At 37.9% G+C, this 22,319-nt stretch overlaps 1 protein-coding gene across 5 annotated transcripts in view; it reads left to right on the top strand.

Moving 5' to 3' along the window:
* The window catches only part of nav2b (neuron navigator 2b), a 74,323-nt gene that overhangs the window by 1,729 nt on the left and 50,275 nt on the right, over positions 1-22,319 (top strand). For 4 of the 5 annotated variants that reach the window (XM_057329488.1, XM_057329486.1, XM_057329487.1 and 1 more), the window contains exons 1-6: positions 13,785-14,024; positions 16,531-16,648; positions 17,096-17,148; positions 17,407-17,479; positions 18,003-18,267; positions 20,291-20,430. In XM_057329488.1, coding sequence (XP_057185471.1) covers positions 13,794-14,024; positions 16,531-16,648; positions 17,096-17,148; positions 17,407-17,479; positions 18,003-18,267; positions 20,291-20,430 — 880 coding nt within the window. In that variant the 5' untranslated portion in view covers positions 13,785-13,793. Of the gene's footprint in view, positions 1-13,784; positions 14,025-16,530; positions 16,649-17,095; positions 17,149-17,406; positions 17,480-18,002; positions 18,268-20,290; positions 20,431-22,319 lie in introns of those variants that run through there. The other variant, XM_057329490.1, reaches the window with a different exon arrangement.

Here is a 22,319-nt window from a genome sequence, read left to right as displayed (position 1 = left end):
GGTGTCAGATGGACCTTGAGGATGTAGGATCCACATCATAAAGAATCGACCTCAAATCATTCCTGACTTATGCTAGGGTAATGTTCTGGAAGCACTTGGCTTATGATTGACTAAAGCGTTCACAGTAAAGTTAATGTGTAATCTTGAAAATCATATAGATATGATTGGGAGATGAGGCGTTTGTGTGGTTTTCTTTAAAAATACATGCACACAGTGGCCCTAAAAAAGTGTTTATTTATTTATTTGAAGAAAAAAGGCAGTTTTGTTATCACATATTAGAGGCACTTGTCTATAGGTAGTGAGATCAACTACACTTTAGGTTTCACCTCTACGAGTCACGTTCTAGAACTAAAGGTGATTCATGACCTTTGGATCAGTTGGTTCAAAGTAATTGTTTGTTTTGGGAAATGACTTGCGTCATTTACTGTGAATGCCATGTCATTGTATTGTGTATATATATATACTGTACACGTATTGCAAATGTTTTTAGTGTGGCTTAATGCACAAAAAGTCTATTGGTGGACGTTCTTGCCTCGTATGTCAGTTTTTCCTTTTACAGTAAAACATTTCTCCGAAACATCTAACATAAGGCTTTCACTTCTTCTGTAGCCAATAAAAAGTGTTTGTTTAGTTCACCTGCAGTCCAGCTGCACATTCATTATGATTATAAGGGTGTCATGGCCTGACAGGTCAACAAAGAACAGGTTGTTCTTCCCAACCCTTGGCGTGCCCCGTTTCTCTGAATTAAGACGAGATGTTGATTTTATTCATGCAGGTTTCTTTCAACAACCCAATCTGCCCATCTGTGCGACTGCATATGTGCGCATGTGGTTGTCCAGCGAAATTTCCATTTTCGAGGTCTACTGAATAAATCCAGATTAAAACATTGTGCCCCCTCCGATCTCCTTCGGCTGAATGCCTCGGTTTCATGGGCCGAGTTCAGGTTCTGTGTTAATTCACTGTTTTCGCTGTCATCGCCATTAACTGGTTCCACTGACACGGAATCTAATCACTTTATAGGGGCCGTGAGGAACGGAGAATTGTCCATAGTCTTCCTTCTCAATAAAGTCGAGCTTGCCATTCGACATTAGGGTCTCTGCGTCCGACTGTCTAGCGCTGTTAAAGTTCCTCTTGCTGAACTTGCAGTGGATGTGTTAGTCAGATGTGTATCAGGGAACTCTTCTGATTTCACTTTGTATTCCAGGAACTCGCCCAACTAGATCCCTTATGCTGCAGGTCAAGATTTTGAAGTTCGAGGTTTTCTTGTGTTGGTTCACCTGCGCTTAGAAAAAGTAAATGTGCACTGTTGTAGATGACCTCATGTTTAATGTTGATTTGTTTCTAGAGTTAATCATTGGCAGTGACAAAACCGTCAAGTTAAATGATTTCCAGTGGCCTTATTGAACCCAAGAACATTGGTTGTTAACGTGCAAAAATGGTGGTTTGCATAATTGGATTAAGGTTTTAAAGGGATAGGTAACCCAAAAATGAAAATTCTTTCAGCATTTACTCACCGTCATGTCATTTCAAACCTGTATGAGTTTCTTTCTTCTGCAGAACACAAGAAAATATGTTTTGAAGAATGTTGATGCCCCAAAAACATTTGGCTCCATTGACTTCCATTGTATGGACACAAAACCACTGAGAAATTTCTCAAAATATCACATTTTGTGTTCCACAGAACAAAGACATTTACAAAGCAACTTTATATGGTCAAGAACTGTTTGGTGACAAGCATTATTCCAAATCGTTCTCTGTGTTCAACAGAACAAAGAAGTATATACAGATTTGAAACAACTTGAGGGCGAGTAAATAAAGACATTCATTTTCATTTTTGGGTGAACTGTCCCTTTAAAAATCTTTGTTCTGTAGTTTCTCTGCTGAGATATAAGACACTTCACATAATTATGACATAAACTGCATGATGTATTTTTCAGTATATCCTTAATAAGTCACTTTTTTTTACAAAACCATCCTTTTTTGCTAGTATCAGTTTGTTTTATTACACATTACTATGACACCTGATTCGATCTGAAATTCTGTAATTGACTTTATGGTCAAAAGGTTGGGAATTTGTCTTTTTGGACGTAATAAGGTGTATATACTGTAGGTTATATATAATACAGTCTAGTCTACGAAGATTTATACGTATTGTCATTTTAAGTCTTTGCTTCCTATGTCTTTAACAGTCCATAGATCAGTATGATATATGTGGGTCAGTAGGTAAGACCTTGAAGCCTTAGAAAGGTCAGCTCTCAGCTAAAGATTAATTATGTGTGACTGCGGATTGACCTTCTAGTGTGACATCATTCCCAATACTTAGTGCTGTTTCTGTTTAACTTGTAAACCAGTCCATAACAGCTGTTTGTGTGACATTCTTAGAGATTTCTTAAAGGGGCAGCGCAATGCAAAATTAAACGTTTGTCATCATTTACTCACCTTCATGTTATCCTCAACCCACATGACTGACTTCCTTCTGTGAAATGCGAACAGTGATGTTTGGCCGAATGTTGTGTTACTGACAGCTTCAGTTCCCATTCACTTTCATAAAAAATGCAAAATGTCAGCATACCTCTGAATATTTCCTGTGTTTCTCTTGGGTCTCTTTTAGTGTACAGTTGTAACCATCTCAAAGCACAGATGACCTCATCATGTGAAAAAAGCTGGTGATGTTAGTGGAAATTATTCATGAGATAACCTCATTAATATTCAGATGACCTTTTTTAGTGTGTCTGATGTTTGAAGCTTGAAAACATTATTTATTCATACTATATGTATTATTGGTCAATGTAAAGGAATCATTGGTGTGTATTTCCTTCTGAATGATGTTGATTTAGGAGTCAGGACCCCGGCAGAGGCCTCATAAAGACACCCCTTGACCTTCCTAATGTATTGGAATCAAATTATGTGGAAGAAGGTTAGACTTCATGATGTGTTTGTGCGTGTTTGGCTATGTGTGCAGTAGATATTTATTTAAAGGTGCAGTGAACTAGGACCACAATTTTAACCCGAGCTTTTGTTATATAAGAGGGAATCGTATTCAAGCGAACCTCCTGTAAGTGTCAGACCTGAAAACGCCATTGTTACTGAAATAACAACTGTTATTGACACGAGGCTCAGCGAACGGCAGGTCCTGGAATGCCCCTATCTTAGGTTGAACACCGCCTCCACAGAAGAATATCAACGCCTACTTCTCGAGCCCCACCCAATGGTTCGCGCATGACAGTACTGAACACAAGCTGCACGGAACCAGATAGAGCGAGTGTAAGCATCATGCCGTTAAAGATCGCAAAATATTGTGCAGTGCCTGGTTGTGGAAGAACACAGTCGCTGCTTAACCTTCCTTCGGATTCCGACAGTAGGAATGCATGGCTGAAGTTCATTTTTAAAGATGTTCCAGCTCACGTGGGGAAAACATGGGGCGTTTGTTCGCTTCATTTCAACGCGGATTCCTTGAACAAGTCTTTGCGGAGAGACTAAAATTAAAAAGCAGTGCTGTGCCGTCAATATTGGATCCGATAGGAATGGCGCAGCAATCTTATGTGAGTAAACATATTTGTACTATGCGTCACTATTGCTTTGTTAGAGATCGCTTGATATGCCCTGATAGTGTTACCTGGGGACCTCTAGTCAATTCTAATAATTGTAATCGGCATCTCTGTGATTTGGCGGGCTCATGTATCATTTTTCAAGGTTTTATCCACCGTTTGCGAATAATGGAGGCTGTTTTGAAGTGTTTTGATATTATTTCTGGTGCTGGGTCATTTTGGCCGGGAGTCTACGGTTTGTTTATTTATCATGAAAACTATAACATTTGAGACCCGCGATCGCGGTGATCTTCTGTCCGGTTCGCGGGTCTTAAATGCTGACATGTACGGTCATATATCACTAAACACCATACAACTATAGGCTATACAAACTATACGCAAAGCCTTGCCATCACATCCGGGAAATAAGTCCGTAAATTTGAGTAAAATCACGTTACGTAACGTTACGTGTCTAACCAAATTCACAGAAGGCTCCAACTAAGTCAACTACGCAAGCTGCTATCCAATCACAGCAGTGGGAGTTTACATCGCCCTTAAAAAACCGAGCGTTTCTCCAGCCGGCCTCAAAACCAGGGTAGAAAATAGCCTATTACTTATTGATTTTAATGTTTCCGAATGTAAAAACCACGCGAACGTCATAAGTAGACACCAGACAATAGTATAAAACAATAAAAACGGCCAGTTCACTGCACCTTTAACATTTCTTGCATTGCACAAAAGTTAAGACTGGTAAAGAGCTGATAAAAGCAGTTAAAATGGCTTTGCCATTACTACGCCATACTTTGGACAAGTCCAAGCTCACCCCGCATCTCCACACACCAGAGACCCAAACCGAGGAGATATGCATCCTTTGCCCTTATAGCTGAGGGTGTGTCATTTTGCTCTTTCAGATTCTTTATTCAGAAGAAGCCACTGGTATTGTCCCACTGTCAAGACTGAGGAGCGCTGATGTTTGCTTTGAGCAGAGACTTGGTCTCCAGGGTCATGCATAAGCATTTATTATAAGATGCTACATTCATCATTGATTTTCCGCACAATGGATGGTCAGATGGTTTTTGTTCATGCTTGAATCCAAACCCAAGCATCAGATGGATTTAATATCATGAGTATCTTTGCATCTTATGATATTTTGGTGTTTGTGGTTTTGTTGTTACAACATAATTTGTTAGAGTTTTAGAGGTTGCTTCTTTCTAAGTTATAATTTAAAATGCATATACTTCAGATACTAATGTTTGAGGTTTTGGAGTTTTGTAAGCCCAAAAGTACCTGCTGTGTCTTTAGATAAAACGCCCTCTGCTTGATTCCTTTGTGATTATTTTCCCGTTGTCATGCTAATTCACAAAATGATTCTTCTCTTTGTAACTGCAGTTTGTGTTAAATTAGGTGAAGAAACAGCTGTGCTGCGTAGTGGGAATCTTAAAGTTATTGTTGTGGTACTTAAGGGTGCCATGGATGAACATCACAGGGCAGTCATTTCAGTACCGTGGTATTACCATATTTTGCCATTAATGTAACGCTGTACCACCCCAGTTCTGTTTTTTGGTGGTTGTAATAACCACAGAGTTTCTTTTTAGGAAGAGATGAATTATAACAGTAATCTTTCATATTTGAACTCTAATCTTTTTTTGATCTGTGACATAGACAGACATATTCTGTCTATGTTGGATTGAGTTTTAACTTGCCATGAAAACATTTTTTGATAAGGAAATTCCAAGTCTTTCTTTAGGAGATCCTTTTTCTTTGACTTGTAAGCTCAGTGACACAGTGTGCTGTATGTGGCTCTGCTGATGTGATGGGAGGTGACTTGTGTTCAGATTCGGGCAGCAGAGGTTCAAGAGCTTTGCCTCTGGATTACCTTTATTCATGAAGGGTTCTTAGCCTGGTTACTTTCTTGCTGTTGGATATATGTGTAAATGTCTAACATTTTTCCATGTTATGCAAACTAAATAAAATCTGAAGTCAGTATTTTTTTGTTGTGCTTATAGTAAAAATATTGGAGCCAAACTTCTAGGATATTTTTCAGAGACTATACTTTACTCTTTTTTTGTTACTTTTCTCACATGTCTGGCAATTGTAAGTATATTTATCTAGAATTATATTTTTTGTATTATTGTTATTCCTGATTTCTAATAACTTAATATATTACAGAATTAATTTTAAGAAATTAAGATGTATTTCAGCAAACCATTTTAATAATGCACTTTAAAAAAATCTGTAAAAAAACAGGGCACAATATACTAAATTAATATGAAGGAATTTTCTGTATTCATTTTTTACATTTGTTTTACCTGTATTTTACATTTCGCATGCATTAAATTACATTTTTGCATTAATGGAAATGTCCGTAAAATAAAGGGAAAATGTACTGGTAATTTTCTGCCAGTACTTTATCCGGAATTTCTTCAGTGTGTATAATAATACCAATGGTCATGCTGTTATGTTTTATAATAATTAATAGCAATGATTTGCAAAAATAAACAAAGGGTTGCCACTTGTCCACTGAATGTATTTTATGCCAATATAAAATTTGGGTAATGAATCAAAAACCCCTCATCATTTTTTCAACCATTTATCTGTCCTCTATTTTGTTGAGAAAATGAGAACAAGCTTTTTAGTAAGTGAGTGAGTGTAACCAGTGGTGTGAAGACCTCATGGCAGTGGTGGGTTTTCAAAGGGCAAACCTCCCCCATCCATGGCTTTGCTTCAATAAATAATTGATGAACCCTTAGAAATGCCTCACAATCAGAATAAGGGGGGCTGGAGAGCACAGGCCTCAAAGACCCCCTGATGGAATGGTATTAAATAGTTTTCAGTATAGTTCACCTACACATTCAATGAGAGTCTCTATTATCACAATTTAATTAATTGTAGATATTAAAACATGAATAAACAGATTATCAATTTGAACCAATATGTTCTCCTGAATGTTGAGTCCAGCAAAAAAAGATGATGCCTAATTCTAAAGTATATTTCCTTGCGAAAGTGTAAAATCTTGGTACCCTGAACTCCGCAAATCATAATCTTGTAGTATAATATGATGTTTGAATGAATATATATTTAATGAATATTACAAGAGCATGTTATGGACGTTATACTTCCCTTTGTTGTTATGTGACTTCTCTGCCAATAGGTGGCAGCACTGCTGCAGATTGCTATTACAGAAAACCTCAGATTGATTTATGAATCTCAATGCATGTAGTGTTCATGTTCAAGATCTTTAATTTGCTTCATCACTGACACAATGTAAATCAAGCTGTACTATTTTCACACACTACATAAATTAAGATTATAATTAAGCATAACGTTTTTACAGTTTTGCTTAAAATTGATTGTTGAGAATTTTTTAGAAATTACCAGCACTTTTAAACTATTTTTTAGAACCTTTTGGAGTTGTAGGCACATTATTACACTAACACACCTCACAAAAGCTTATACATTTACTTCCAAAAGTAACTCCTGACTTCATTTCTCCCAGTGGTTGCATGTAGGCTGGTATATTCTGGTCGATTTTGCCATGAGGTAAGAAGTTCTTGATTGACAACACGCATACATCTACGTTTTTGAGGGTTTTGTGTGTTTCCTGCAATTAGCATAAAGCTGGACTGCTGTGTGTAGTAGTGCATGTACATTTAACCAAATATCAAAGCCATGAGGATTTGGCAACTAAGGAGTCTACAATTGCACAGCCCAAGAAATGACATTAATCGGATGGTTTGTTTTTATTTCTGAGCTTTTTCTGGCTCTGTTGCCAATTGATTTTACATGTGTGCTTTTAAGTGTTCTTCATTTTCCACTTATGCAATCCTTTAATGAGACATCAACTTGCTCGCCGGATTTAGTTTTTAGAGGCGTATTCATTTCAAAGTTTGCATAAATGAAAATGGTCATGATTACTCACCCTTGCGCTCCATGTTATACTAAACCTGTATGACTGTCTTTATACTAGGAACGGAGCTGTCAAGTTCTTTATTACAAGCCAGAATGACTCATGCATTCATCTTCCAAATCTTCTGAAGCCGTACGTGCACGGAAAGAGATTGAAGTTCAATTGTCTCATTTGTAAATTAATGATTTGGTTTTTAATCTGTTTTTTTCTCAGTGAATCGATTGAACAAGTTTACTTGAATTTCTGTCTGTTTCTCCAACAAATTCAGGAGACATAGACACAAAACTATTACTTGACACTTTCAGATTTCACCATTGTGTAAAAACTGGGATTGCCTCCACCATAAATCACTTTGGAAGAAAAGTGTCCAGTAACTGGCCAGCAGCTTTACATCCCATTGCAGCGCACTGATATGATACCTTATCTGTGTGATGTGGAGGAGAGGAGCGTAATCTCAGGTCCCTCGTGTCTAATCTCTTTGGCAGAGGCATTGTTCCATGTATGTGTTCCTGTGTGGTGGGTTTTCGCACGTTTACTTCCTCCAGGGCAGCTGTGTCTCGCGTGCCACTGCAGGCTGTATCTCCTCCTATCTCCTCCTATTTATATCGCTATCAACTGTTCTTTCTTTCCTGTACAAGCAGCCCTGACTTGCCTTTGACCTCCTTACCAAGAAAGAAATGCTATCTAGGATGCACCAGGGTGTCCTACCTTAGACCATAGACTTGTTCTTGTTCTTGTTGCATACAAGTTATATACACTCTTACATTCTTTGGGGATAAAAGCGTCTGCTAAATGACTAAATGTAAATGTAAAAATAAAGGTGCTTAAAAGGTTCTTCACAGCGATGCCATATACAAACCGTTTTTGGTTACACAAAGAACCATTCTGTCAAAGGTTCTTTAAAGAACCATCTCTTTCTTACTTTTTTTATAATCCAAAGAACTTTTTTGACAAAATAAATCTGTAAACACAATATACAGTTGTGGTTGAAGATATGTAGTCTACTTTCTGCTTACTGCATTAAACAAAACTTTGTCCAAATGTATTCAAAAACAGGTACTTGTTCTTTTTTCAAACACCGGTTGGCAGATTACAACTGCCTGATTTTACTAGGTTTTGGTCTTTAAATGGTTTAAGAAGTAGGCTAACATTAACACAAAAAATCGGAATGAAAAAAAAACTAAAAATGACTACTAGTTACTAAAGTTTTAAACCTTTTTCGTTTTACAGATTCAGAACAGCAGATCATTTACTAGAATACTGCATTTTTGTCAATTTTTTGAATGTTTCGAATTGACAGTCTTTGTTTGCTCAGTGCCAACTGCGTTAATTTATTCGATTATTATTAAATCAATAACTTTATTAAATAACTTTAACTTGCTTGGAATTGCGTTTTTAAGTTCCAGTTAGTTTTAAACATCATTGCATCAAACACATTCGACCTCCAGCTAGTTTCAGGTTTACATGTTAACAGCCTGACTAGCATTAGGCTAAGATGCTAATCTTGTGTGAATAGTCAGTAAACCCCTTATGCTAGAAACGGTTTGTGAATGTTTCTTATCACTGAAATCCCCTACTAACCTAACCTTACAGCCTGAGGAGCAGGTATGGTTGTGGTAATAGGATTCAGGAACAGGTGGTGTTTGGTATGGCCTGTACTCTGTGTTTATTTCTGATGCTTCTTTGTTTATGAGCTTTGCTTCTTATTTTTGATGTGTTTCACTGTTCGGATCCTCGTTGTTCCTTCTGTGTAGATGTGAAATGTTATATCAATGCAGAGTGGATGAAAAGGTAATCTGTTGTTTAAATCAACATATTTTGAGGGGCTTGTGCTGAAGCAAAGTATGCATTTGTGAAGGGTTATTTAAGGAAGTGTTTAAGAAAAGGTTTCATCAGTGGTGCTGATGTTTGACTTGAATTGTAGCATATTTGAACGTGATCTTTAGCGAGGTCTTATTGTGCACATGATCAGGATCTTCTGACCCCGTTGGAGACAGCGAGGCATCTAGTCTGTAATGAGATTGTTTGCTGACTGGGCATACAAATTGTAATCTAATCCTTGGCTTGGAAAGTGGAATAAACCACGGTGCCAAGTCACCGTCTGCTGTCTTGCAAAGCTTGTGAAAGGAAGCGTTTGGCGGTGGGCTTCATCCATGACCCATGACTTTACTAGGTCATTAAGTTTTGCCTTCACTTTGCTAATTTAAAGGGGTATCGAGAAAAAGTCTGGATGTTAAAGTCCACAAGTTCAGGAAAATATACAGAATCGGGCCTCTCGACATCAGCTATTCAGCTGATTGTACATCACTATCTTTGTGTCTGCATCCTGAATTTAATTCAACTAATGTTTTATATAAAACTAACAATTCATTTTCTGGACTTTTTCTGGACTTTTTCTGGACCTTTAGGATTGTAAGAGCTCAAAGTGCCTAGTTGTGGATCAGGGTGTGATCGTGTTTAGCTGATAGTTCTGAGGTGATGATCCCTTGTCACCGCCCAGCAGTGCTTTGTTAAAGTGGAGGTTCTGTTTCACATCCTGGCGCACGTTTGTCTGATATGGTCCACCGATGACCTGTACATCCCGGTTCTAGTTTCAAGCTGGTGGCATGAATGGGTATTGTAAGGATTGTGTAGGATTGTAACATTGAAAACGTTGCTCCATCTTTTTCTTTCGGTTGAAAAATTCATCATTATTTCAATCATTAGGTTCTTACTTAGAACATTATAATCAATATGAAATCTGAGTCAACCGTATTTACTTAATACATGTTCTTGATTTTGTTTGGCAACCATTCATTGGTGTTATTTCAGTTTTTTTGTGCTCATCAGTTTCTAGTTAAGATCTACTTCTACCCTAGATTTTCATTTATTTATATATATTCTGTTTGGTTCAATCATGTCATAAGTAATATAGTTGTGAATGCCATTTCATTTTGACCTTAAGGACAGTTATATTGATTTAAAAATCACTTTATCTGAGTGTGCAAGGACAAACTGAATATTTCTCGATGAGCAAGTATATTGTTAACAACCTGAAGTGTATCGAGGTTGATTTACAGGACGTTTAGTCATGCAAAGTCTTTGACCTTCAAACAAGGTTTAACATATTTCCACAGAAACTGCTGTGAAAATACATATAGCTTTCCATTTTCCATTAAGGAGACATGTGTCATATGCTAATACTAAACGTAATGGGTTCAACAGGTTCGTTGTTTGTTTCAGACCGGTGTGATGTTTAGCTGTCATTACTGTTTAAGATAAACCGTGAACTAGAGAGCAACATGTTAGGAATGAGCGGGGCAGATGTCTACAAACGACAAGTGGCCATATGGAACAAGCTTATCTTCTAGAGCCAGGTGTAAAGGCTAATTCTTGGAAAGAATTGTTAATGGAAAGAAAAGCCTGGTTTAGATGACCCCAAGCTGTGTTCGTGGACTTTCTCTGTTCTTTATAATGTTTGATGCTTACATGTAATGTATAGTTGCAAATTCTGAAAAAAAAACATTAGAAATATACGATATAAATGACCTTGCACAGTCATACCAGGTTCATTTATATGGGTAAAATGGGTTATTAAATGGGATGGTACGGTTGGCCACGCACAGCTGGATATCTGCTGCTGTGGCTACGTCGGATTGTAAACCACCATCCAAAATGAGTTTGCCTTCGAGGGGTATTCTTGTGGTTTCAATGATCACATCAAGTTTAACAACATGGATCTGTAAAATTGAATCCATGCTGTGTGTTGTGGTCGCACATGTGTGTTTACCAAAGCCTCAGCTTAGCAACCTGTACCTACCACCCACCGTTACTGCGGTCGTGCGCTAGGTTTTTATTACGATGCCCATTACTTGATTCTCGGTGCTGTTTAGGTGTTTAGTTTTCTTGTTAATGTGGGCTAGAGAAAACATTAATGTAACATGACTTTCTCCTATCACGCTACAGCTTTAATATGCAGAGACAACTACTGCATAAGTTGGTCATGTGTTGGAGAAAAAATTAAACTTAAATCTTAAAGGGATAGTTCACACAAAAATAGAAATTCTGTGATGGCATTTAAAACCTATACGTGACTCTTTTCTGTGGCACAGACATGAAGATATTTTGAGAGAGGTGGTTTTGTGTCCATACAATGGAAGTCAATGGGGACCAATATTGTTTGGTTACCATTTGGTTACCAACATTCTTCAAAATATCTTATTTTGTGTTCTGCAGAAGAAAGAAAGTCTTACAGGTATGAAATGACATTAGGGTGTGTAAATAATGAAAGAATTGTCATTTTTGGGTGAACTATTCCTTTAAACTTTGCTTCCTTTTGCACCTGTTGAGGGGGACTTGAAAGCAGCTTAAGATATGATTCACTTCTCCATTAGACATTACCATCTCCAGTTTTGCAAATTCAACAGTTTTAGTGTTGGAAGACACAAGTCTCTAAAGAACAATGCGTCGGTGCGCTTTGATGGGCTGCAGAGAGGCGGTGGGTTTCATTTCCCCCCACAGGGATTATTGAGTTCATTCTGCAGACGCACAGAAATGCTGTCCTGACAAAACTTCATCATCCCCAGCCTCCGCTCGGGCTGCGTGAATAACCAAACGCTCTCTCTCTGCATGTCTCTGCATATCTCTCTATAAATGCGACCGGGCATGGGACTCCACTGACTTCCGAAAATCAGAGTGAGCTAGCCTTACGGTTTCAGTCATGGTAAAACCGCACACATCATTTTGATTTCTAGTAAAAGTGCTTTCAGGCCATTTTTGTTCTTTCACTGAATTTAATAATGTGGATGTTTAATAGATGTTGCTTGCGGTGGGTAAATTGCTTTGTTGAGATGACAACAACAGCAAACAATTCTTAAAGTCCAGTGTAGGAAATATAGAGGCATCTAGTGGCGAGGTTGCAAATTGCAACCAGCGGCCCACTCCACCCCTCCCTTTCAAAGCACTTCGGTGGCTGACACAGGACTAAGATGTCATCACGTTTGCGCTTCTTTGCCGAAGGAGATAACGTATTTATAAAATGCTCTGTAGAGCAGTTTGTCCATTTAGGGCTACTGTAGAAACAACATGGTGAATTCCATGTAAGAGACCCGCGGTGTATGTAGATAGAAATAGCTCATTCTAAGGTACAGTAATGAATACATAACACTTCATTATGTTAGATCTTTATACACCTCTGAAGACATAGTAATGTATATTAAATTGCATTTCTGTAAATAGATTCCCCAAAAAATGACACATTGGACCTTTAATGGGATAGTGAACCAAAAATAAGAATTCTATCATCTTTTACAGTACCTGCCCTTTGAATCACTTAAAGCTGAATCGCTCCCACTCTTCTGTGTAAGAGTATACATTTGATCTATTCATCATATTATATTAATGAATATACTGGCTGGGTCACCATTCACTTTTAGCGTTTCTTTTCAATATAATGAAAGTGAATGGTGACTGAGGCTAGCAATCTGCTTTTTTTTTGTTCTACAAAATAATTCTAAGGATATGATGATAGAATTCTATTTAAACATTTTAATTTTACCATTTTTTTGTGATGTCCTTCGATATTAGTGGTACTAGTTAGTTATGATATGTTTAATAATGTCAGTGTAGGTTTCCTATAAGCGTAATTTCAAGAATCCGAAAGAAAGGAAGTCTAAGGCAAGACGTTTCTTTTCACAGTTGTTCTCTTCTTTGCTTGCTCTTGTATTGTAATGATAGGGCAGATTGTGCATTGCAGAGCAGGGCATCATTACGGCTGATTAGGCTGTCATCCAGGAGTGTTAGTCTTGAATTTTCCCATAGGACACATCTGCTACCCCGCTAAACGTTTCTAATCCCTCTCAAATCTGGTTCATGCCGTGCTGCCGTTGCATCTGGAGGCCGGTTAGACATCTATGTGTGTAAGTTCTCTTACGCTGACAACAAATTGCATCCCGCCTTCCCTCTTATCAGTGACTTCTGCCTGCCACAGCATGCCGACTTTTTTCTCAACAGCGGCTGTGCTGGGCTATATTGGGCTGTGTGGACTAGGAGCAGGTGGCGGGTGGAGCCCGGATCTCGAGTCACATATTAAGCAGAGGTTCACCAGACGAGAAAAGCCCCGAAGATGCTGATGACGGAGAATATGTGGCTGATCTTCATGGGAAAGTCATGTTATTAATAGGTTTAGCGAGTGTGCGTAGACATCCCTGTGATGCTGTGCCTTCCAGCACCGCATGAACGCGGGTTCGTGGACGCATTTCCCAACACTTTTCTCCAGCTGTTAAGTCAGCGTGTGCGGTTGCTCTGCAACCAGACGTGCCAAGACGCTCGTGTGCACGCTGCAGTTTTGCAAAAGTGGTTGGACTGAAAAGCATGAGAACATGCCTGCTATTCTAGTTGCCTCCAAGATGAAGTCGGGATCGCCCAAACCCGTGCATGGCACGGCTCTGCCAATTCCAGCCAGGGTAGCGGCATACCAGAACGGACCCCTGAAGCCCGTGCATTCCAGCCTTATTCCTCTCAAGTCAACCGTCTATAGGCAGCAAAGTCAAGGCTTAGCAAACGTACAGAAAAAGAACCAGACAACTAAAGGAACATCAGGAGATCCTCAGGTTGGGAGATGGATGCATTGTTTGTTTGTTTGTTGTCTGACTGCATTGATTTTTTTTTGTTGGCTGCTGGTTGATTTTTATTTTATTGAAGGTCCTTTATAAGCATGATATTTAATTACACGTATGTATACAGTACGTAAAGAAACGTTAGCCGCATAATTTAAAAGATAAAAGATTAGACTTGTGCATTTACCACTAAGTGTTTCGAAATTATAGGTTATTAATAATTTGTTCATTGCTTTCTGTTTTATAAAGCATAACCACTTTATGGTTTACCACAAGCTTTAATGCACTGTGTATAATGTGTATTTAAACATCTTGGTAACATCTTTTTTTTGTGCTATTTATGTAGCAACTTTCAACTTTTTTATTTATGACAGTTTAGAGCAGGTGATCTGGTCACAAGGTGCAATTTGCCTTTCTGCAATATTAATTGACTATATTTTATATATATGCTATGAGTATTATTTTTAGATAATAGATTCTATTTCATTTTCCCCTTGCAGTCTAAGTTGCAAAAAATGTTGATTCTCATGTTGTTTGTCCATCGCTCCTCCATATTTCCCGTAATTTCCAAATGTTGCGGCATAACCGCTATGCCACAATACATGTGTCTGTTATACGTCTTTGAAACGGTTTATCTTGGCCGCATTGCCACCATTGTGACTTCTGTTTCTACATCTTCCGGGCCGAAAGCTCTTGTGTTTATACATTTATACGTTAAAAATATTATGATTTTTAAGAATAGCTCCTGCTGCCCTGGTCAGAGTAAATTGTCTGTGAAAAGTAACAACGTTCTGCCTCTGGTGTGCAAGTTTACAGTACATCTATGTGGGTATGTGTGCACTTGTTTATATAGCTTTGTACGTTCAAGAGAGGTTTTGAAGGGAGAGTAGAGCCAAGTTCTTCATGTGGTGAAGTTGAATGAATAGCTCAGCCTGTCGGTCTGTAATTACGGCACACGTACACATACGATCGCATAGACACGGTCGTGGAGGTTTTACTATAGTGCTCTATTAGTAGTGGTGAGCCGCACTGCAGGTGGGCATTTGGCCATATGGACAACACACACACCAATTCTAAGGGCCAGCTGTGGGATTCCTTCAGCAAACACTGGTACTAATATACTACTGTACTTCTGTCTCACTTTGTTCTGGCCGGGGGGATGGAAAATGCCGCACTTTCAATGAGTGTTTTCTTGTAAAGAGCTGGTGTGAGGATAAGGTTGCCATTGTAAAACAATGCGAGGGTTGTTACTCGCGTGTTAAATATCTCCTTTAATCTTTCATTTGGAAAATGTGGAAATGACTGAAAAAGCAAAGGGATGGAAAGTACGTTTTATAACTTCAGAGGCGTTTGATTTCTAATAAACGGAGAATGCTAGTTTGGTGCTAGTTGACCTGCATGAAGGTAAAGCTGGTTTGCCAAAAAAGTCTTGCTCTAAAAGGTATAGTTCACCCAAAAATGAAAATTCTTTCATCGCTTGCACATCCTCATGTCATTGTTTAATTTTTTAATTTGCAGAACAAAAAAAAAGTTATTATATTTTGAAGAACGTTGGTAAACAACACTAACCCCCATTGACTTCCATTGTATGGACACAAAACCTCCGAGACATTTAAAAAAATATCTTTTTATAACCTGTAAATAAAGAATTATTTACAGGTTCACGGCGGCATGAGGGTGAATAGATAACAGAAGTTTTATTTTTGGGTGAACTTATCCCTTTAAGCTAGTTTAAAAGCCTTGTGGTGGACACCAGCATGTTGTGTAGACGTGTGCTGGGTACCAGTGATTATTCTTAAGTTTAAACTTGGAAAAGCAGTGTGGTTTTGCGTAGTATTTGTTCTAGGGTCATTGCAATAACTGTTAATGTATACGCTAAACGGGTCGGTTACAGTATTGTTAACAGAATGTACATCTTTCCATATGTTTATATTATTGGAGGTTATTTTTTCACATGCTGTCCACTGCTGCCTGAAGCTGTTTACATTGAATGGGTAGAACGGTGCTCAGGGCCCCCCACAGAACTCACACAGAGACTCTGTATTAAAACCAGGAGTGAATCCAGATTTAAACTGTGATTTATGAGTTTCACTGAAAGGCTTGTAATGTGGATTTACAAAATATGACCCTTTATTTTGACCTGGAGTTGTTGTAACAATGAAGCCAGTTAAAATGAAGCTGCCTCCTAGTGCTCACTTGGTGTAATTGCATTAAGATGGCATACTTTATTACTCATACATATTTTCAAGTATACTGTGCACACTGCACTGTATCAAAATACTCTCTATGTATGGGTTAACAAGTTGATATAATAATGTTATTAAGTAATACATTTTCAGGAAATGTTTGTGCACCCTCGTCGTGTTCTAGACCATTTTGACATCCTGCTTAGATTAAATTTACGTGATGGACCACAGTGTGGGATTTGTCTTTCATCCATGAGAGATCTGTACCGTGTTAGACGTTAAATGTCTCTTTCTGTTTTTCTTTGGATAAATAGATTTACACAGACTGGGCCAACCACTACCTAGCCAAGTCTGGACACAAGCGACTGATTAAAGACCTTCAACAGGATGTTACCGACGGCGTTTTGTTGGCGGAAATAATTCAGGTTGTAGGTAAGATTAAACGCACAAAAACTCATTTTCCATAGTTGAACCAAATCCCTCATTTTTTCTTGGACAACAAAACCTACAATTTTGCTCCACTGTAAGGGTCATAATGAGAATGTAGAAGGGGAAGAAATGGGCATACAAGTATCAAGTTTGGCCGTCACCTTTATTATTTTGGATGGGTCTCAATCTGTTTAGCTCTGACGTTGACGAAATTTGATTGGTTTATGAGAAGGGGTAATTTGTGGATAGTTTATGAGCCTAAAAAAGCAAGTTGTGAACATTTTTATTAAGAAAAAAAGCCCAAAATCAAAACACTTATTCTGGACGAGATGACACATTCCCGTCATTTCTATTATAAAATGTACGGACGACACTCGGTGGACACGGGACGGCTATACATGATACGTGATTGACGGTAAAACCAACTTCTTTATTGTTATCTCGTTGCAGCTAATGAGAAGATCGGAGCTATCAATGGATTTCCTCAGAGTCAATCACAAATGGTATGTCAAAAAAACAAAGCTAAGTCTCCAGGAACCACATAACGTAACATATCAATCAAAACAAAGAAATATAAGAATATTCAAGCAATCGAAACAAGCTAACTATTATATAGATTAGCATTCATGTAGAATTATATTGCCTTGAAGTGCAGCTTGACTGTTAACATCTTTGACATCTTATGTTTGAGTGTGGAAGAGTTTGCACATCAGCAAAAATAGCATTGGTTCTATATGTCAAACTTTTTCTTTCTGTGACAGATCGAAAATATTGATGCCTGTCTAGGATTTCTGGCTGCTAAAGGATTGAATATAAAAGGCGTTTGTGCTGAAGGTGAGCAGAAACAAATGCATTTGGGTTTATATGTCATTGGGTGACCCTTAAAGGGATAGTTCCTCCAAAAATGAAAATTCTGTCATCATTTACTCAGGCTCATTTAATTTCATACCTGCGTAAATTACTTTGTTCCGATGAACACAAAGAAAGATATTTGGAAGAATGTTAATCATTTTCAGTTCCGGGACATCATTGACTACCATAGTAGGAAGAATTAAATGGTGCCCGAGAACTGAAATCTTCAAAATATCTCATTATGTGTTCAACAGAACAAAAAAATACAATATTTTTTTCCTACTATGGTAGTGGAAGATGTCCCAGAACTGAAAATTGCTAACATTCTTCCAAATATCTTTCTCTGTGTTCACTGGAACAAAGCATTTTTTACAAGTTTGAAACAACCTGAGGGTGAGTAAATGATGACAGATTTTTCATTTTTGGATGAACTATACCTTTAAGGGAAGCTCTCTCACTATAGGCCAGACCTACTGAAATAGTTTCTTTGTCTTTTCTAATTCAGAGATCCGCAGTGGCAATCTCAAAGCCATTTTAGGCCTGTTCTTTAGTTTGTCTCGCTACAAGCAGCAGCAACAGACTTTTAAACAGCCGTCCGGCAATGCTCAGAATCTCCAAAACAACCAGGCCCACCGATGCGCCAGTCCTGCCCTTCCTCCATACACCTCTACTGGACAATCTCCTTACAACTCTACCTGCCCCTCTCCTATCCACCAAAACTTCATTTCACCTCCATGTTTGCAAAAACCTTTGACAGACCTACAGTCCAGGTATTGTATTAATTCATTTAAAAAGCCTTAAAAAAGATGTTTCTAAAACAAATATCATTCATTTGACCTGTTTGTGTAATTTCAACTCCTCAGACATCAATGGCAAAATTTAAAAGCAATTATAATCCAAAATCAGTATTAAGTATATGAACATTTTTTTCATCTGAATTGTTATCAGAGAATTTGGTATTGTTTCTGTTGTGCTTTAGTTGATTTTTTCCTGAATATTTAAAACTTTAGCATTTATTTGCATTACACTTTATGTGAATAAGCTCTTAGTTAGACAGTGCCAACATTTACACTACAAAAAATGATTGTAAACTGATGAAAGTAAGAGACCATTCCAAATTTGAATATATTCAGCATTTCTAGATGTATTGTGGCCATTCCAGTCCAGCATCTGTTGAATTTAAACAAAATCAAACCTCAGGAGTGACATAGGGCATTTTCCAAACGGAAGTGAGCATCCCTATGCCCTACTCCCTTCGAAGGGCTGAGCCCTTGAAGTTAACTCTTTGAAGGGTGTAGGGCATTAGTGTCTCTCATGTATGTGTATGGAACTCCCTTCACAAAGGGAATGACTGGCCAAATGTTAGCTTGACAATGCCGCACGAGCACTCTGAATCCAGCGCTCGTTTGTTGAAAATAAAAACATTTTTAATACTTCTTGTCAAATATTGTGTAATTATGTCTTATTTCACTTTGTATTTTCACTCCACTTGATATTAATAAAGGGAATATATAAACATATAAACACGTAGCTATTTTTAAACATATTAAACATACTTTCCTATAAACTAAATGATCTTTTTACTATATTTTAACTATGTTAAATCATATGTATCACTGACAAAAATAATATAAAACAAATGCAAACTAAATGATTGTACTTGCATTTGTAGGTAACATCAAAATCACGCATCATATTTGCTTCAAAATGCGTTGCGAGAACTCATAATCCAAGATCACACGATCACAAACAGAACTCACTTCCTTGGCATTTGCCCTTCGCTAACGGACATCTGAAAGGGCCCTTCGCGAAGGGATTCAGGTGTTCACTTTCGTTTGGAACGCCCCTACAAATGGGGCATAAATGCTGTTTGGAAAATGCCCATAAAGTCATCCAACAGCCAAGTGAAAGACTGACAGCATGACAATTTTTTAACTTTTCCTAAATACAAATATTACTTTTGTGAATATAAACTTGTTATCTTTGCAGTATTTAAGAGCTTAAAAAAAATACAGCCAATTTTTTTCTGTTGTTTTGACCTGTTTCTTCAGTTATTGTTTTCTGCAAATAAATACAAACAGAAACAATATTTTTATTTGAAATGTGGGCAAAATATTGTCAGTAGTTCACAGAATTAAACAAAAATTATAATTATACCTAAACACATACATACACATAGTCAGTTCAGAAAAACTGAAAATTATTTTGAAATGATCTCTTTATTTTTTCTGCTGCTGTTTATGCTAACAACATCTCTAACATCCTATACAATTTCCAACTTAATATAACTACAGTTGTCTATTCTGTGCTTTAAAACATCTCTTTTCCATCTTCGTTTGTTATTTTCTCTCTTGCATTTCTCTTTATTATGAAGTCATGCATCCAAAGGCTCCAATCAGAAAAAAGCTGTCAAGCTCACAGTTGCTCAGAAAAAGAACTCTAGGTTGGCTTTCCACATTTCTACACCCCCCCCCCAAACATAACACCTCAAAGATTTACCTCTCCTCATCCACTCTAATGTATGGGTGTCATGCAAGATTGCACGTCACCTTTTGTGACGAGACTAGAGCACCATCTACTGGTCATGTTGTGATACCGCAAAGCCTTATGTCCTCAGGGCCAAACAAGCATGTGAATCCCATTCAATAGTCACTGTTCTCTTTCATATGATCACGTATTGACTTCAATATTATAAGGTCACTGTTCATTTATATAATGTGTCTTTGTAGCATGAATAAATTTCATTTCAAGGGACTGGATGAATGAGTTTTGTTATTTCTAACTTTATTTCAGGCTTCCAAGCCCCTCGGTGAGGGCGACTGGGGTGGGCGGAGAGTGTAAACCTCGAACCTGTAACCCCAACAGACGCAGCCAGAGTTTCAACCAGTGCGACCGAACGATACCTTCAATCTCTGTGGGTCCTCACGAAAGAGGTGAGTTATCGTGCAAGACATCATTTTTATCACGCGTCTTGCATTGTATTTTGAGAGAGTGTGTGTTTTAACATATTGCACAGTGACTTGCCCCATATGCTGTGTACAAGCATTGTAAGTGTATTAGTCTATCATTTTGCCTGTTTTTACAAACTAACGGACCTAAATTGCTTTCTGTAACCTACAGCATGTCACAGATGCTGTCAATTGAACTTGTATTGAACCTGAACATTCCTTTAAGTGCCTAAGTATTGAAATAGTGTCTGTGTTTGTTTTACAGTCTGTGTGCAGCTATAGGAACAGCTGTGTGTGGTAGGAATGTTATTAATCTGTTTAGACGGTTTGGAGATACGACTATAAATTTGTTAACAGACAAACTGCATCTGTAGTTTTTCCGCTTTCCCACACACATAACATATGCACATTGTTTTTTTACACTACATTAGTGAGGATATCTTGTCGAACCCCATTGATTTTATAAAGCTTATACAATATACTGTTAAAGATTTAAAGGGATGGTTCACCAAGTTTTTATTTACTCACTTTTGTCTCGTTTTAAATCTTCTTGACTTTCTTTCTTCTGCAAAACACGAAATATATTTGGAGAAATGTTGGTAAACAAACGACCTTGGCCCCCATTGACTTCCATTGTATGGAGTATGAACACAAAACTACGGAGATATTTTTCAAAATATCTTCTCTTTTCTATCACAGATAAGAGTGTCATAGATTTTGAAATGGATGAGGCTTCATAAATTATGACAACATTTCCATTTTTGGGCGAACTTTCCCTTTAAAGAAAATCGTATGGGGGCCTTTTCAGAATGAACTCGAAGGCTATCTAAACCATTCATCTTCACTTAAGTCTATGTCTGAGTTGGATAAGTGCTCATAATTTACACATTTTTATGGTTCTGTAATTGCATACTGTGTTCTGACACATTTTTGGCATGTTTTCATGTAATTATGGCAGGCGTGATTTACACACTATTCCGTTATGTACTGTAGGAGTTCTCGTGTCTTTAGTTTGTTATTTACTGAATCTCAGCTAATGGTTGTTTAAAATTTGGCATTTTGTGCAATATTATTTATTGTTTTAAATCACTACAGAGATATTTGCTTTGTAGACTGCATAGCGCAGTGTGTGTGGCCCTGCTGAAGCTTCACAAAATAAGAATTCACCTTTATTGGAAGCGAGTCACCTCTCAATGGGTCTTAATCATGAAACATGAATAATTTCTGAATCTATTCAGCTGAAGTTGTCACGTTGAATCAAACGGGACATTTTACATGAGATTAGTTTCATGAATCGTGGCTCAAATTCGTTCAGCTCATGTTTCATGATTAGGCCAAAGTGGTGAAATGTGGCAATAAATAATATTTCCCAGTTTTCCCTCAAGGATGCCTATAAACAATATTTCCTGTTTGCGCATACATGTTTGATTTACATAAACGTGCGTATGCATGCAGACGTGTGTGTGTGTGTGTGTGTGTGTGTGTGTGTGTGTGTGTGTGTGTGTGTGTGTGTGCGTGTGTGCGTGTGTGCGTGTGTGCGTGCGTGTGTGCGTGTGTGCGTGTGTGTGTGTGTGAGCACTGCTAGCTCTGGTATGCCGGTGATGAGGCGTTTACTGCACACTGATTCAACACTAATTAGTGCACTCGTGGAACTGCCAGCACAAGAGACAGAGAAAGAGAGAGAGAGATTAAGCCAGAGGAGGGTGAAAGTGCTGAATTTAAAATAAAAACGTTAGTTTGTAAGTATACAGGCTGAGAAGGAAATTGACATTCATTTTACTCTGAACTTTGGGCTGTATATAAAAACCACACAGAATTGCTCCATCTGTAAGGTAAGCAGCGCTAAACTTTTCATGAAGCGGATCGGTCAGTGA

This window comes from Triplophysa rosa, linkage group LG3 (genome assembly GCF_024868665.1).
Source record: "Triplophysa rosa linkage group LG3, Trosa_1v2, whole genome shotgun sequence".
In the NCBI taxonomy this organism is placed as follows: Eukaryota; Metazoa; Chordata; class Actinopteri; order Cypriniformes; family Nemacheilidae; genus Triplophysa; species Triplophysa rosa.
This window is presented reverse-complemented; position numbering and strand designations above follow the sequence as displayed.